At 35.6% G+C, this 17,426-nt stretch overlaps 1 protein-coding gene across 1 annotated transcript; it reads left to right on the top strand.

Annotated features, from left to right (window-relative positions):
* Positions 1-3,367: 3,367 nt before the first annotated feature.
* rhebl1 (Ras homolog, mTORC1 binding like 1) lies at positions 3,368-15,382 on the top strand. The gene is made up of 8 exons (XM_007238304.4): positions 3,368-3,809; positions 5,856-5,927; positions 8,226-8,293; positions 8,792-8,874; positions 9,067-9,123; positions 9,195-9,242; positions 9,335-9,416; positions 11,248-15,382. Exons 1-8 carry the CDS (start codon positions 3,758-3,760, stop codon positions 11,338-11,340), a joined length of 555 nt encoding a protein of 184 aa, XP_007238366.1. The 5' UTR covers positions 3,368-3,757; the 3' UTR covers positions 11,341-15,382.
* The last annotated feature ends 2,044 nt before the right edge of the window (positions 15,383-17,426 follow it).

The raw sequence follows: 17,426 nt of genomic DNA, 5'->3' as shown, positions 1-17,426 counted from the left end.
TTCCCACACTCTGAGCAGGGATACGGTTTCTCTCCAGTATTAATACACTTGTGTTTTTGGAGATTACTCATCAGACTGAAACTCCTCCCACAGTCTGAACAGTTGTGTGTTTTCTTATTGTCTGTATTTCCCTGTTCTTGTCTGGAAGGGGTTGGAGAGCATGACTGCTGAGAACTGAAGATGGTAACAGTCATGTTGTCCTCCTCATTCAGCAGCTTACCACCCCTTTGAAAAGACTTGGAACAGGAAGCCATTTCTTTCTGGGGGAAAAAAAACAAAGAAAAAAGGATCTATACTTAATGTAATAATTAAACAATTTCATGTAGATTGTAAGCATTTTCCTCAAAAGAAGTACAGCTTTTTAGGTGTTTTAGGTAAATTCACTATATTCCAAGATAGAAGGCTTATGTTAAATTCTGAATTCATTTAGCTGCTGCACACAAATATTCTCAGCACTTCTTTACAAATTTTAGTCTAGCCTCCTGATTCTTACTGCTAAAGAGTGGTTTGTATTTTGTAGTACGTTCTCTTTATTTCGTCTCTCGTCTTCTTTAAACACTGAAATAAGAAACATTCACTCCTGCCCTGTGGAGGTTGTTGATAATGTTACAAAATAACTGTTTTTATTGACTGACCTGTGTAACAGAACTTTCTCTTTAAACAGCTTCAGAATAGCCTGTTATTCTGATGGTAGTAGCTCTTTGTTAACTGGCCTTCCTAAAAACTAATACTACTCACTTTTAGTTAATCAGATATATATTTTTAAATTGTTGTTATTAAACAGCCGCAGTAACTGAAGAAAATCAGTTCATGTTAAACTTAGTGTCTCATTTATAAAACTGCTAAGGACTCTCTTGGGAGCCTGAAGCATTAGGGTAGATATTGGCATTTCACAAACCCTCCTAGTCCATTTTCTTTCCTTCTCTTCTCTCCTCCATTCTTCCTTTGTATTAAGATGCCCTAATCCTTCTGTTGCAAATTGAAATTAACTAACCTGTAGGGCCTACAGAAGGCGGAACCATCAGAGCATTAGCACTGTATGGTCAGCCTTACTTATTCTCAGCACTCTTTATAGAAAAACAAAAGATAAAGAGGTAAGTCAGTAATGTGTATTTTAGTATTTTTGTGTCTTTATCTGTGTCTGAGAGTAAATGTAGATCAGTGTGAAGGAGAAGAGTACCTGCAGCAGGTGAGCTGATGGTGTTCCTCCAGCAGAGCAGTGTGAGTACAGAGGTGTGGAGCTGCTGCTGCTGATCAGAGCTGGCTCTTCTGCTGCTCCACTTTACTGGAGACCTTGAGGAAACTCTAACCACCCTTCCATAATTCACCTACAGAGAATCCAGTCTTCATTTTAAACAGCAGCTAACATCTCTACAACCCGCGCTCTGACTATGAGGACATGTTCAGTCCTACATTCCACTGATCAGATAAACCAACAAACAGTCCTGAACCTCCAACACTAAACAACCGCAGCTAAACAACACCGGAACTCCGCTCAGGAGCCAATCACATCACAGAACTACACTTCCGCCCTGGAGCCAAGCTAGAAACTACCTGTCAAAATAAAAGTCCTATAGCGCCTTCGGTTTAGCGGCCCCAAGCAAACACACCCCCAACACCAACCCCCAACCTCCACACCCGTCTCCCCTCCGCGAGAAGCCTTTTCTTTAGATCATCAACTTAAGAAAGAAAATACAAAAAAATGAAATAAGAATTGTTTGTTTATTTTTCCAATTTCGGATTCTCAATTAAAAATGAACAAAACAAATATTTGGATTAGAAGCAAAAAAAGAAATTCCAGTAGCAAAAGTCTTTAGCAGCAAAATTCACACAAATCTACAGAAAATCCACAAAAACACAAAAATGGAACCAAAGGCTGACAAAATTCAAACTAAAATAATTAAAAAATAACTTTAAAAAAGTATCCAAGAATATTTAGATATATATTTGCTATGTTTTTTTCTCTCTTTTGTATTTGCAACAAACACTTTTTTCCTTTTGATTCCTAACATTGTTTTAAGTAAAACTTTTGGCACAAAATTCACTCTGTGTGTTTATTATACTCAGCATCATGACACAATCACATTAGTGCCATCTTGTGACCAAAATGATGATGTGCTGAATGGTAAGCTTGACAGTCAATGCATGTTTTGTTAAAGTATTTTTGTTCTAAAATGTATCTATAACTCTGAGCAGGCTTTTAATAACCCATTTAAATTTTTACTATTCACTATTTGTTTCTGTATATGTGTCTCTGTCTTGGTTTCTGTTTCTATTTCTGTTTCTACCCATTAACAATTCTCAAAGCCCCAAGTACACCAAGCAGTGATAACATTAAACGCGGCAACTTAATCTTCAGAAACAAAACAGCTCTGGCCCATCAAGGCTTTACAAGACCTCTGGAAAAATCCTGTGGTATCCAGCACCAATCAGATTGTAAAGCTGTAAAGTGAACTTTAGCAAACCTTGGTTGCCCAACTTGTCAAAGGCTGTCCATCCTTGGAGCATTTTTATGTACTAACCACTGCATACCCATGCATATTATATTGGCCTACAAATAGAGAAATCCAGGATTACAACTACAGGATTCATGAATATTTGATTGTTTTGATCTATCTCCTTAGTATTTGGGTAGTGTATTTGCTACTGCAAATTACATTGTTTGTATCTTGGCTTAATCTAAGCCTCCTCTTAATGAATGTATAATAGTTGTCTTATAATATCTGTACTAAATAGAAACGTGCTAATATTGTTTTTCCAAATAGTTGTGTGCTTTAAATAAACACACAATGTATACTTTAATATATATATAAAGTTGGCCTACTCCTAGAGCCCCTTAGTCTAAGATTAGCTTCCTCTATTTCGGAATCTCTAGTGATGGCCTTCGGTGGGGGACAGGGAAGCCTGACTTCCAAGACACTAAGAAATACATTGGCAAAAACTAGAAAAAAAGAAAAAAAGGGGGAAAAAAAGAAAAATATATATATATACACAAATCTTGGTAAGCCAAAAAATTTATAAGACTAAAAAGGTGCCTTAAAATTAGAATAAATTTTAAGTTCTGGTTTGATTTATGGAGAACATAGGACATGCAACATATATATATATATATATATATATATATATATATATATATATATATATATATATATATATATAACGGTCTCATTCGCTAATATATATATTATATTATAATATATCATATAATATAATATATATATATATATATATATATATATATATATATATATATATATATATATATATATATATATATATCCGCGGATCTACATAAACATGGTGACACTTTAGCGGAATTCCCCTTTAAACGGTAGTAGAGGACAAAGCTGTGACGACAGCAGTTTTGCGACAGCCCCTCGGCTCCTCTCTCTCTCCCTGCAGCGTGACTGAGTGCCGCGGCCGTGAATAAGCCCTTTCGGATCGGAGCTTCGCGCTGTGCTTTAGCGCTTACAAACCCAATTTATCGCAGCCAGTGGAACACGTGCGCACACGTTTAGGGTTTATGTGTCGCGTTTGGTCCGTTTAAGCACTGATTGCTTTTACTTGAAGTTGGAGAGTCGAGGCCCGGAGGAGGAGCGGGAGAGAGACTTAGAGAAAAGGAGAGGAGAGAGAGAGCTCGGAAAAAGTTTTTGTTGTTGTCATGTGACGAGCTACGTATACAGCGATAAAGTGCGGCTTTCTATCGGTGTATTCACTTCATTTATTTGATTTAAGAGTCTGATAATTCCTTTCCAATATGCCTCAGCCCAAATACAGGAAGATAGCCGTGTTGGGGTACCGCTCAGTGGGTAAGTTCTTCGAGTCCAGCAGAGAAAAACGGCCCGCTTTCGCTAGCAGGCGAGCTAATGCTGACACAGCGCTGCGACTTAACCATTCTCACTGTTATTAAACGCTCCTAGCTCACTGTTTACTACAGAAACTGCACTGCTGCTGCCCGAGGAAACACGGCCGGTGTTCTGTCAAATTCTGCTACCCTGTCAAACCGTGCTATCCTAGTGTTTAATGTTTAACTGTAAAGATACAAATGATTAGAACATGCTGCATGCAGTAGAAGTCTCGGTATGAGCAAATTTTAACAGCCTAAATCGCTGTATCAGGATAAAGTTAAGGCAGTATACGTGATTAAAACATTTATATATTTTTATTATATTGTTTTACTTTTTTACACGGTTGAAACACTCAAGAAAACGATGATTTTGAGTCCTAGAGGTGGATAACCCAGGTCCAGAAAGTAAAAATCCATTCCAGGGTTTTGTACCAACTCTCTGGGCTGGTCTGTGTTTAACTCAGCTGCGGCAGAGCCGTTGGTTGAAAATCCTGGAACGCATTATTTATTTTCTGGACCTGGGTTATCCACCGCTAGGAAAATAAACTCATGAAAACTTAAAAAAAAAAAAAAAAAAAAAAAGGTTTGCGCATGCGCACAGCCGCTACATAGTACATATATATATGTGTAGCACAACTCGACAGAACACCTGGCCCCGCTGAAATATCTACTGTTTATCATTAGGGCTGGCTTAGACCATTAACCCTGACACTCTGTCCTGTGGAAAGTTAGCCAGCGTGCTAAGGCTGCTAACAAACCAGAGTAGCTAAAACACACCCAGAGCGTTAACAGTTAGTTCTGTTGAAGGAAAACATGTAGCCTAGCTATTTTTATCACATGTTTTTCATGTTTTGTTGCACACAGTTGGTTTCACTATTACATTATTAAGTTGAATTTTATAGATTCTATGGCGCACACAACTTCAAATAATATCAGAATTAATTTAAACAACTTATTTAATTAATGTATTGTTTTAAATCATAAGCCCCACTTATGAAGTTTGGATGTATTTATGCAGTAAGAACATAGTTACTCCACCCTTCAGTCTTTCTTAGTATTGAACAGGTTCTTTTGGTTATTGTCTCTTTATAATAAGAAACTCTTGTTTCTTTTTACTGTATTCATGTTTATGTGCACCTGTTCTCATTTAATAAGAAGATTTTACAGTATAAATGATCTTAGTGCTAAGATAAATATTTTTATAATGAGATTGAGAGCCTTAAGCAGTAGTGGGTGTATGAATAGTATCATACTGCTCCTGATGATCATTATTGTTATACCTTGGATTATGTAGTGATGGACAGGTAAACACATACCACCATCAAACCAAGCTGAACTGCTTAAATCTTTGTACTAGAAATGGCATAAAGTTATCCAAAAGCAGTGTGTAAACTGGTGGCGGAGAACATGCCAAAATGCATGAAAACTGTGATTAAAAACCAGGGTTATTCCACCAAATACTGATTTCTGATCTATTAAACATTATGAATATACTATTATTATTTATTATTATTATTATTATTATTATCATTATTTTCTTTGCATTATGTAAGGTCTAAAAGTTCTGCAACATTTTTGCTGTTTTAGCCATTTCTCATTACCGTAGTTTATAGAATAAAACAATAACATTTATTTTACTTGAACATATATTCCGAAACTGAAGTGCCTTTTATTTTTTGTTCCAGGGCTGTGTTTATGTATGTATGTATGTACATTTATTTATATATATATATATATATATATATATATATATATATATATATACAATGGTTTAAATAAGGTTGTGTTAAATATTTAATAGTAATGGAGATAATAGTAATAGTCTTTTTTGTCATATCTTACAAACATAAAACATGATATGGATTGTGACACATCACATTCACCCACACATTATTAGATATTCTAGCTGTTTCACCGTTTGTCTCTGTAATGTTTTGTGTACTGCATTTTACATAAGTGTACTGCACAAGTATACCTCTAACATTGATTTTTGTTTTGTTACTAACAGGAAAATCATCTCTCACCATTCAGTTTGTGGAAGGACAGTTTGTAGATTCCTACGACCCTACAATTGAAAACAGTGAGTGCCATCATTAACTTTTCTAAGGAAATGTCTTTTGTTTTAACAGTGTAAATGTTTATTCATGCTTAACAGCCATGATGACAGGGTCATGGTTTTGCGCACACCGTTACATAGATAATGTATGGATCAAGCACCTGCATTTAATGTCCCTTTTACCTGTGATCGTGTTTTTGTTGAACCACAGTGCTTTATGGTGTCCTCTAAGTGAAATTAACAGACATGTCTATCAGCGGTCGCAGTGGGGAAGTTAACAGAACATCATGGGAAAACTAAGCGCATTATATGCTGTTCTGGTGCTGTCAGTTTGTGGCATTTTTACAGACAGAAGTTTGCTACTCTTCTGTGTACTGTTTCCATAAAAAAAAACAACTAAGTGTTATTATTTATTTATTTTTTACCTTAGTTTGGTTGGAAACCATGCTTTATTTGAAAAATAAAAAAGTTCAGTGACTTTACCAGTTAACAGCTAAATTTGAGGGAAACTCTCCATTCCACCTTAAATGATGCATTTCAACAGACAACAGAGTGAGACTGCTGGATTGTTAAAGGCAGAATGTAGAGTTTGAGTACGAGGACAACTTTAGCTTAGCTTAGTTCAGAGTTCGGCTTCAGTGATTTGAAATAAGTTGAAGTTGAAATGATTGACAATGTTGATTATTTAAATTTGCTGACTACAAATTTCATTGTTGACTAATCGTTTTATTTGTAACAGTACATTGTTGGTATATTGTTGGGAACTAAAGTGCACTGGGTAAATGGCTCACTCACACAGGTTACACTCAAATTAGTCTGTCTCTCCAAACACAACAGATTACATATTTACAAACTATCAGTACTTTCCATGTTTAAACAACATCTAGATATTTAAATTGATTTTAATACTTATGTTCAGCTGTTTCTTTAATCTTTATAAATGGGGAACATGGTAGAAATAATTGCTGACTTATAGAGTAGTCTAAAAAATAATGATCAGTTTAGTCGACTACTGAATCATTGGTTGCAGCCCTAGTTTTAAGCCTTGTAAATGTTGATAAAACATAAAAAACAGCATACAGAACAGCAGTTTGTAAAGGGTGTTAGCTAATATGACTATAAAGGGATGTTTTAATGTCCATTTTTGTAAAGTGTTGTGTCGAATATAATATAATGTCTGTTTTATGATATTTGTGTCCACATCAATGAACCCATCTGGTTTGATTGAAGTCCAATGACATTCCATATTCTATATTTATCTGTTTGTGGAGGTATTTTATTTATTTATTTAAATAACAGGGACAATATACATTAACCAGCATAAATTTTGGGTAATATAAATGTGCCTGATAAAGCCAAATGGCTTATTTTTCATATACTACCTGCAACTACAGGTAGTATATGTAAAAACAGGTACTAAATTATTTTGGTAGTTGACTAATCTGATTATTTTTTTGAGTAGTCAACGATTATTTTTGGCATGCTCTCCATCTAAAAAAAATGAACATGAGATTTAAAATGCATTTAAATGTCTGGATGTTGTTTAAATGTGGAAAGTACTGATATTCAGGGATTAAAATGTAATCTGTTTTGTTTGGGTACTTTACAAGACACAGACTAAGTTGAGTGTAACCTGTGTGAGTGAGACATTTACCCATCTCCCATTACATTTCTGTCCCCAGCACTTGGTGTAATGCGGTATGATTAGTTGACAATAAAATTTGTAGTCGACAAATTTAAGTAATCAACATTGTCGATTATATTGACTAATCGTTGCAGCCATTTTATATACTACCACCATGTCTGTAATCTAAAGTTTGCGCTTTTTTCTATTTCTCCCCCTAAACCTCACCTGTGTTGTGTAGTGCGTATGATTTTTATGTTCTCCCACTGTATAGGTCCAAATCTCAATTGCAAAGCTCCTACATCTAACACCTCCTATCTGCACTGTAACTGTAATGACATTCAGTTTTTTTTTTTTTAGGTATAGATATATGATTGAATTGGATCCATCTCTTGCTAAAACATCTCAAACATGATGAAATTTACATGTTACTGCTAAATTCGCTACACTAGGTATATTTCTGTTTAGCGTCATTAAAGACAAACATTGGTTAGACCATTTCTTCAACTGTTCACTGTTCTTATCTTATTCAGAACCATAAGGTGCAAATTAAGATGTGATTTGTGACCTTTGTGTATATTTACACATCTAGAATATTAAAAGTTTGTTTTAATACCCGAACCTGGCTCTGGCCTCTGAATCATACATATTTCTTATCTGTCCCTTTAAACCAGATCCTCTATTTTGTTATCTTTCAGCTTTTAATAAAATGGTGTCTGTGAATGGACAGGACTTTAATCTTCAACTGGTCGACACTGCTGGACAGGTGAACATTAACATTTGTTCCTTGCTTTAATTTGTCATTGACACTAGATAAAGATTAATTCCAATCGGGAATAAATTAAGTTAAATTAATTTTGTTGTTGATGTTATCTAATTTGACATGCACACTATATACGCCACATAGCTCTTTGAGATCATAGATATTTAACATTTGGTGTAAACACGTCTCAGTTCAGCCTACAAGTAATGCGTATAGACAGTTTATGATTCACATGACCGGATTGGTCTCCATCCCAATCCGCTAAATGAGTTCAGGACCACCCTAATCAAAACATAATAAGCTGTCTTGGTCCTTTTACCACTAGTTGACAATGTATTGAACTGACAGTAATTGCAAGTAATTGTAATTTATGAAAGCAGTGAGTTAATTTTAAAGGTTAAATTGCAGCGTGTTGTCATTAAATGTCATTACCCCTCAGCTGTCCTAGAAAAAGAATAATGAGCTTTTTCAGCTCTGTTTATTCTGTCTCTTCTCTTTCAGGATGAGTATTCCATTTTCCCACAGTCTCATTCAATGGACATTCACGGTTATGTTCTTGTGTACTCTGTCACCTCTATGAAAAGGTTGGTGCTTTTGTTTGTCTAAGATGTAACTTGTGTGATACTGTATAATTATGGTTTGTATAAGCTACTATAAATCTCTTAAGGTTATAGGTGTCTTGCATAGTCATAAATTATACAGTTGATGGTAAAATGCTTTGACTGATGATGTATACAGTATTTATTAAAATGTAAAACTGGTTGATCTTTTCTCAGCTTTGAAGTGGTTCAGGTACTTCATGACAAGCTGCTGGACATGGTCGGAAAGATACAGTAAGTGTGTGTATGTGTTTTTATCTGTGTGAGAAACGAATGTGGTTATGAAATGTTGTTTGTATTTCCAGGGTTCCTACTGTTCTGGTGGGAAACAAAAAAGACCTTCACATGGAAAGGTAAGCATGGGAAATCTGATAAGATTGAAATTGGGAACTTAAGAAGAATGGCTGAACCAATCTTTTTATACTATATTTTTTTCTTCTTTTAGGGTTATTAAACCAGAGGAGGGCAAAAAGTTAGCTGACTCGTGGGGAGCTGCTTTTATGGAATCATCTGCTAAAGAAAACCAGGTAGCATTGAACTTGTTTAATATATGAAAAAATGGGATTTTCCAAGTGACTGCATAATTAAATAGTTTAAACAGTAAGAGAGTGATGTCTGAAAAGTTTAATGTGTTTAAAAGCTCCCTCCTATGATCAGGAGATTACCGAATCCTGTTCATGTAACTTGCCATCAGCTGCTGGAGAGACACAATTGGACAATATAGTGGTGTATTGTTTGAACCTTTTATAAATTAACAGACTGAAAGACAGGGTTTTTTATTTCTTGAAATACTAATTAGGTCATGATACATCAATGAATATAATGTTCTGATTACATACAAACAATGTTTCCTTTTTCTGTTTTTTATAGGACTGTTAAAAAAAAAAAACATTTGTTTACAAAGAAAAAAAATCCTGTCACACAACCCCACCCTCATGCACATGCTCTGGCTGTGTACTGCACAGAATCTGTGGCAAAATCAAACATACACAATATTTGTAATTCTATAACAAACATAGTGGCAGTTAAAACTTTGTTTCTGGTGTAAATGGGGTTCTTAAGTCATGAAGACCTGTTTAGTGAAAAAATATTTGTGAAATTGTACTTCATGATTAGAGAGGCTTCTAGCTGCGTCTGGAAGCTAAGCTATGTTTTTTTTATGCTGACATGAAACTTTGAGACATTAGCTTCCCCTGCTATGCCTGCGTTCTCACGCAAGTTGTTATTTTCAGAGATTTTTCGTTTTAGAGTCACTTTTGCGTGTTGTGGTGTGGGAGAGTTTTTTTTGGAAACAATGTTGATCCAACTACATGTGGGTCCCAGATCATTGTTGTAATTATTAATGCTTTGGCATTCACAAACCTTCCTTCTGGAAGAATGTCCCATGGACAGAAGATATTAAAATAGAGCTTCTTTTAAAGGCATGGCAAGTTTAGTTCTATATCATCTTTCATACCCAGTGAATATTTAAAGAATAAAAATGTAAACATGCAGAATACTTAAAGAAGAAACAATAAGCATAAATTACATTGAAAAACGTTAAACATACAGTAAATTTAAAATATAGAAAAGTACCACTACAGGATAGAGGCTTACAGAGTTTTTAAGTGAACCAGTCCAATTAGGACTGTTTTCTGCCTGGATTTATAAGTTTCTAGTGTTTGGGCTCTTCTAATGCTCTCTGTCAACTGGTTCCATTTAACAGGGTACCATGCGCCAAAAATTAAATGAGGTCATTAAAGATAGAATATAGTATGGTGAATTATAGTGGAGGTTTGGTGAATTTTTTTTTTGTTGCTGCTTTTAGTGCTCTGCTGGTTTTGTGTCTCTCTCTTTGGTTCTAAATCTTTAAACTATTCTTTTACTAAATTAGGTTGCACCAGATTGCAGTCTTTGTGTTGTGTCTTCTTAACTAGTGACAATTACCGCATGTACTGACTGTGGCTTTAACACTCATTAAATCTCCATTTAGTAAACACGTACATTGCAACTAGCCTACATTATAACTTTTGTACAGCTGGTGCAACCGGCCCCAGGATAGCTTAACTGTGTGCACTGTAATATGTGTAACATTTAAAAAATTGCTAAAGAATTCTGGAGCACAATGCAGGTCCCAGTGTCAGAAAACTGTGTGTCCATGAAATGTCATGGGAATTATAACGTTATGATTAAGTACTCATTAATTAAAATAAACAAATAGCCAGTACTGCAGTGATTACATTTAGATCCTGGATTTGTTTAAAATGAAAAGCTATAAAAATGTAGACTTTAAGAGTATTAAAAAAAAGATAATAAACACAGAAAATACTGCAACCATAATGAAAAACGTTTTAATTTGTTTGTTTTTCTATGTTTCAGACAGCTGTAGAGGTTTTTAAGCGGATTATTCTGGAAATGGAGAAAGCAGATGGAAATGCCCCATCAGAGGAGAAGAAATGTTCCGTGATGTAGGTGCTGGTTCCTCTCACGGATATGCAGTGAGCTCCCTGGCTGAAATTGGGGGAAACATTACCAGTCAACATGACCTGCAGTATGGTGGGACTACGGTTCTCCCAATACCATCCTTCCTCACAGCAGATGGGAACATTCTTGCAAGAAAACGAGAAAAACACAACGAGTGGTGAGCTGTCCCAAAAAAGAAAAAGAAAATCCCCAAAAGAAAACGTCCTGTAGCCTTAACAACAGCACAGGCTGGTTTCAATTTGTGTTTAAAAGTGATCTTAAAGCACAATACTGCCAAGCATAAATTATAAATGCCACCAATGTTTTAATGAAGCAAGCGCCTCTTAATTATTTTTTTATTTTTGAAACTTATATTTTTACTGTTACGATAAGCCTTGTGGAGCTGTCAGACACCATCAGCTTGTCAGCTCCTCTTGGCTACTCTGCCTTTAAGCCTGTTCATGAATTAAGGTGCCGAATTCTGTGCCTGGTCCATGTTCCACTGATATTTTTTTTTTTCTTCAAAATTTCTGCATGATTAAATGGTTAATATGTAAACAGAGTGATTTGATATGAAACTCTGCATAAAATACTTTAATTCAAACCCACCTCTTAACCTATATGTGTCTTCTGAGTGATACGGTATGCTGATGATGGCAAATGGTGGAATATAATACTCTTTATATTGAAGACATTTTGCCTCTTGTCACCCTGTGCATGAATCTGTACACCAAATTGAAGACTATCAGTATTGTACACAATGGTGGTGAATGGAATTGGGCATCTGAGGAGTTCTCATCTCTTGAAGCTCCCTCACATTTTCGTTTTTATTTTTTTTTTTCAGAGTTGCAGTGGGTGTGTTAAAGCAGAGAAACAATTTAAATGAACAATGCTCACATTCAGTGTTTTGACTGCAGTGTTTTAAAGGGCATGGGAGCAAAATGGTCAGCTTGGATTTTTAAATCTTCTAAACTAAATAAATCAGTCCAGAATGTCTCATTATATAAACTCATTCTTAAAACGTATAGCCATTACTTACTCTGTATTATTTAGCAACAAATTTTACCTAATCTGTGAGATCTATGAGTCAGTTGATAATCATCAGTATTGGATTGAGCAGTACAAACCTAAATTGGGATGTCCCTAATCATTTTACACCTGACCCACTTTGAAAAACTGTTTAATCTAAACCATTGTAGAAATCTGCCATAAAAAATTAAATGACATACTCTGAACCTGAAGACAAATTTAGCCAACTATCTATACCATCATATACAGGTGTGTCTGTGTGCAAAGAATCATTTTATTTGAAAACATTGACTGTTTCTCAGAGAGCTGGCCAAAGACTAGAAAACAAGCTAGTGGTCAGTTGCCAGTAATGTGCATTTTGAATAGGGAAGTACCCAGTAAGCCTGACTACAGGTATCACAATATTCTAAGTCTGGTGTACTGGCTTTCACTTCCTGATGCCAAACCACTGTTGTTTCATAACTGGCTTGTATCTGTCGAATGTTGGTGAGGAATTGCACATTGTACTTCATGTGGAGTTTTCCTATATTTACGTTGAGATGGCAGTGCATTTTCTTTTTTACAGTAATATACGGTTGATATAATTAAAAAATTATCAAGCAGGGAATATGTTGAGGGTTCTGCTTCAGGTCCTGTTCTCTAGGTGAATAATAGTATTACATCACATTTCTGCTTTGCATGACTGGGTTGCAATAAATCCAATGCTATGTGGGTGTTATGCAAATCAGAGCCCCTTCAACGTGTCCAGCCAATCCGTAAAGAGTAAACTGCTTCATCCACACATACCAGTGCCGCACACAAAACATGCACATTTCAAACTATAAAGAGAAGCTGAAAACGGCAGAATCTGGATTTCCAGGACTATTGGAGGAGGGTCTGGCTGCAGAACACCAGTGTGAGGCTCGCAACAACCCTATTGAAACTATAGATTAGAGTTAGGGGTGATTTAAAAATATAAGAATCTTAAAATTATGACTGCCTACTTCAAGACTGTTTTAGTCACTTCATTTAAATGAATAAATATCACAGATGCCCACACGGTGGAGACATCCTGCATGTTGGAATGTGTTGAAGAAAAATGCTAGCAGACGCATACCATTTACTTCCACCTGTTTCATTTACCATTTTAAGAAAGAACTTTCTTCTTTCTTTCTTCTGCTTGCTCAGAATTATCAGTGCTGTCCTGTGGGTTATTCTGTTTATCATTACAGAAATGTTTCTTTAGATGAGCCTTGAATTGGTGGAACAAAAGAATAACCAAACATAGATGTTAAATTGAGCAGCAGAACTTCACTGCCAAAAACCTTCTGCCCCTTTCTTTACTACTCTACAGTGCTGTTTATAAACCATGCTGAAAATACACTGTTTAAAACCACAACACTCTGCTATATTCACTCTTAAAAAATAGAGACAGGTAGGATCTTATATGGGATTACTTGAGGAACGCTTTGTAGCACCTTAATGTTTTCAAGTGCTATTTAGAACAGTAGCATTTAATGTGCTTTAATTAGGTTACACTTCTAAAAATAAAATAATAAAGGGGCTATAAATTGGTTGACTATTTCCTCATTTGCTCATACATTATGCTATTGTTCGAAGATTTTGATTTCATGCAGAATGTAATTTCTTAATTGTGCAGTCAGGTCTGAAAAAGGCCTCCTGAAGTAAGTAACAGATTTAACTGTTTTGTACAGATTTGTCCAAATCACTCTGAGATGGGCTTGATCTTCCCATCAGGGGCTTTTGCACAAAGCCATGGATGCCATGCAGCTGGACTCCCAAATAATGCAGAAGGGACATGCCACCAAATAGCAAAAAAACTTAACGTGTATTTACATGTACTCAAACCTTTTGGATCCCACTTTACTTTACCACAATAGGAAACAGTGTCCAGGATGCATTAAATAAGACAATTGAAACAGGGCCTTATTTACTTAGTGAAGCCATGATTGGTTTGGTTTGGCTTCTTTTCATTGGTTTATTGGAATAGTTTGTGGCTATACGTTGAATTTATATTATCTCTGAACTTTTTTCTTTTTTCCTCTTTTTCTTTTTTTTTTAAAGGGGTTAGGGGGTCACATTTTTTGTTAAATTACATGTCCTGAGTAATACATATAGTTGAATGATTGATAAATTGATTAAGGGTAATATAACACATGCTGATGATGCATTGCCACACGCCTTAACCTTCACTCATCTCTGACCCTGTCTAAGCTGTGTTTTTGTGAACAGCACTGAGAAGAGACTTCAGAGTGTTTTATTTTCTAAAATCCAAACTCCAAACCAGCTTGGGCATTATATTATATGTGTTCTTGCAGTAAGCTACACTGAGCAGCACTGAAGCACGCTTAGTGAAACACAAGGTTGGACAGCGTGAAAGTTTCAGGTTGAAATTGATCATGATGTTCTTTTTTTAGAGATGCTCTGATATGGATCTGCTGACTGACATAAATTTGGAGAATAGGAACAAATATCAACATTTAGAATATGCAAACTGATGTTTCTTTTTACATTTAGGTCAAAACTGGAGCAAAATTTGAAAATTACTGCCACATAAAAAATTCTTTACAGGTTTACTGACAAACACAAGCCTTACTAACGGCCCTTAGGTTCTATAGGTCTTTTAAAATAACTGATCATCCATTTTTTAGTTTTCACCTTATAATGTGTGGGTATATGTAAAGGATGAGACTTGACATCATATAATTAATTTAGCCAGCTGCCTTGGATTGTCATAGCAGATTTTGGGAAGTGGGAAGTATGAAACCCATGCCCAGTGTCTTACCTGCTGTGTCAGGCTGCCAAAATTGATTGAATGTTTGGATGCATTTTTTTCTCTCTCCTTCTCTTTTTTTTTCTTTCCCAAAAGTTTTCCTCTTTTGTAAACTTGACTCTCAGCTTGCATTTATGTGAAATTTGCACTTAAACATCCAAACCTCTGCTGTGGGTTCACAGTTCATACAGAAAGTCTTGCTGAAAACCATTTTGTATAAATAAATAAACAGTAATTCTTTAAAGGTCACCTTCCGTCGTTTTTTCTTTCATTTTAAAATGTCTAGTTGTGGTCTCTAGTATGAATGAATGACATGTGAGCCGTTTTTGTAAAAAAAAAAAGTGCTCAGGTGTCTCTGTATAGCTCTTTTTTAATGGACTGTTTTAGGGGTGTGTCCAAAATGACCGGATTCCAGCTTTGCTCATGAATATTCATACATGCAAACAGCATGCAAATATCTCTCCTCTGATTGGCTAGGAGCACTGCGACGCCCCTCCACCGCTCTGCCGCTCACTGCCTCCCACCTCCTAACTGATGAGCGGTGATGTTGCGTCGCTTCAGCTCCGCCTCTGGGAGTTTCTCGAGCCAAGGTGGGCTGGTCTGTGAGTTTCTGCCTACGTAGGCAGAAAGATAATTCAAAATTCACCCGTTTTTCGGAGGGGGGGAGGGGGGATTTCTTTGCTTAGCTCCTGCAGACAATGGGGGCTGCAAAACAGTTTAATGTGCAGGTGTACACATTCAACTCGGAGAGACCTACTGTATTCCACAAAAAACAAGAAAAATCGGATTTTGGCGGAAGGTGAGCTTTAATAATGTGTATTGTTTTTATTCATATTTAAACTACCCTCAGAACTGCAGAACAGGTGAACTGTGTTGTCTGGAATATTGGAGCTCCATACCTTTGGAATCGGATGTAAAACTAATTATCTTATATCAGTACCTGATCTCACTTGTGTGACTGCAAGCGATCAAATTCGCTTACAGCAGTGTTTTAACATCTAATATAAATTAGAGGAAGGTACTACTGTCCTTTAGATCAACGATTCTCAACTGGTGGTTCCGCACACTAAGGTGGGTAGTGGACAGCTTGTAAAAAATACATAAAAAAATATATGTTGATTTATCTGACTTTGTTCATGTCTTTTATGTTTGGGGGAAAAAATATTCTTACTAATGTACTCTAAATGCAGATATGCAGAGAAGTGAAATATCTAATTTTGTGGCCTTTTTATTTTGTGCATTTTTGATTTTTACTTTTATTGTTGCTTTTTTTTTTTTACATGTTGCCATGTTCCTCCTCAGTTTATTAAAATGCTATCAAATTCACTTTACATGCTTGTGTGTGTTTGAATGGCTTTTAAAGGATTTTTTTTTCTTCAAAAATAAACTAGTTGGTTTGTATTCTATCAAAGTGGGTCACGACTTAATGACCATGAGAAAATGTAGGTCCCATACTGAGACCAGCAGAGAACCCGTGATATAGATGTTGTTTGAATGAACAGGTGTCTGCGTAACTTGTTTGAAAGGAAATGCATTGGCTTATGTACTATTTAGAAATCCAGCCCATTGTATATAAAACAAAAAAATATATATTTTTTTTTCTAAATGTAACTTTAAAGTGTTTAGGTGAGTCTTACAGGCAGACAGCTATTTACACATTATCAGGGTTGCCACATTGGGTACAAAACTCACTGGATACTCTATCGCTCAGTGTAAGTTAGTTACGCCTGAAAGTTTGTCTTGTTCGCGTCCTGGAGCTCCGATAAAATCAACCGTGTTTAATATTATCGCAAGTCTTGAGACTCTGCTTGCGCAAATAGTGACGTGAATGATGTCAACAACCAATAGGAGAGCTACGGGAAGAGGCAAGACTATATTTCACAAGACTCTTAACAAACAATAAAAAAAACACATTTTGCAGTTAATGTGCCTTATATGGTTCTTACTTTAATATGTACAGCATTCTAAACACAGGTAGCACTTTAAAGTCATTACATTTTAAGTTTTTTTTTTTTTGCACAGTTATTTATTTGTGCAGTGTTATTTTAATACAAACAAGTTTAATAAATACAGATTTTGCAAGAACGATGTTCTTTATTGCAATAATTCTATCTACAACAAAGACAACGCTTATAGGCAGAGTTGAACACAAAATGTATTCTATTTAAAAAATAAGAAGAACTAACAGTATGGCAGAAAAAATAAACCGTTAATGGGGACAATTTGCGAGTCTTTGATAAATCATAGTATTGAGATACACATTATTTGTAAAATAATATGTAATATGTATTGT

Source organism: Astyanax mexicanus, chromosome 5 (genome assembly GCF_023375975.1).
Source record: "Astyanax mexicanus isolate ESR-SI-001 chromosome 5, AstMex3_surface, whole genome shotgun sequence".
Classification (NCBI taxonomy): Eukaryota; Metazoa; Chordata; class Actinopteri; order Characiformes; family Acestrorhamphidae; genus Astyanax; species Astyanax mexicanus.
This window is presented reverse-complemented; position numbering and strand designations above follow the sequence as displayed.

What these genes read in the sequence shown, in the direction of transcription:
- rhebl1 (XM_007238304.4), top strand. Translation starts at nt 3,758, where the DNA reads ATGCCTCAGCCCAAATACAGGAAGATAGCCGTGTTGGGGTACCGCTCA. An exon ending in TCTGTCACCTCTATGAAAAG is followed by an intron (nt 8,875 to 9,066) that starts GTTGGTGCTTTT and finishes ATCTTTTCTCAG; the next exon opens with CTTTGAAGTGGTTCAGGTAC. An exon ending in GACATGGTCGGAAAGATACA is followed by an intron (nt 9,124 to 9,194) that starts GTAAGTGTGTGT and finishes TTGTATTTCCAG; the next exon opens with GGTTCCTACTGTTCTGGTGG.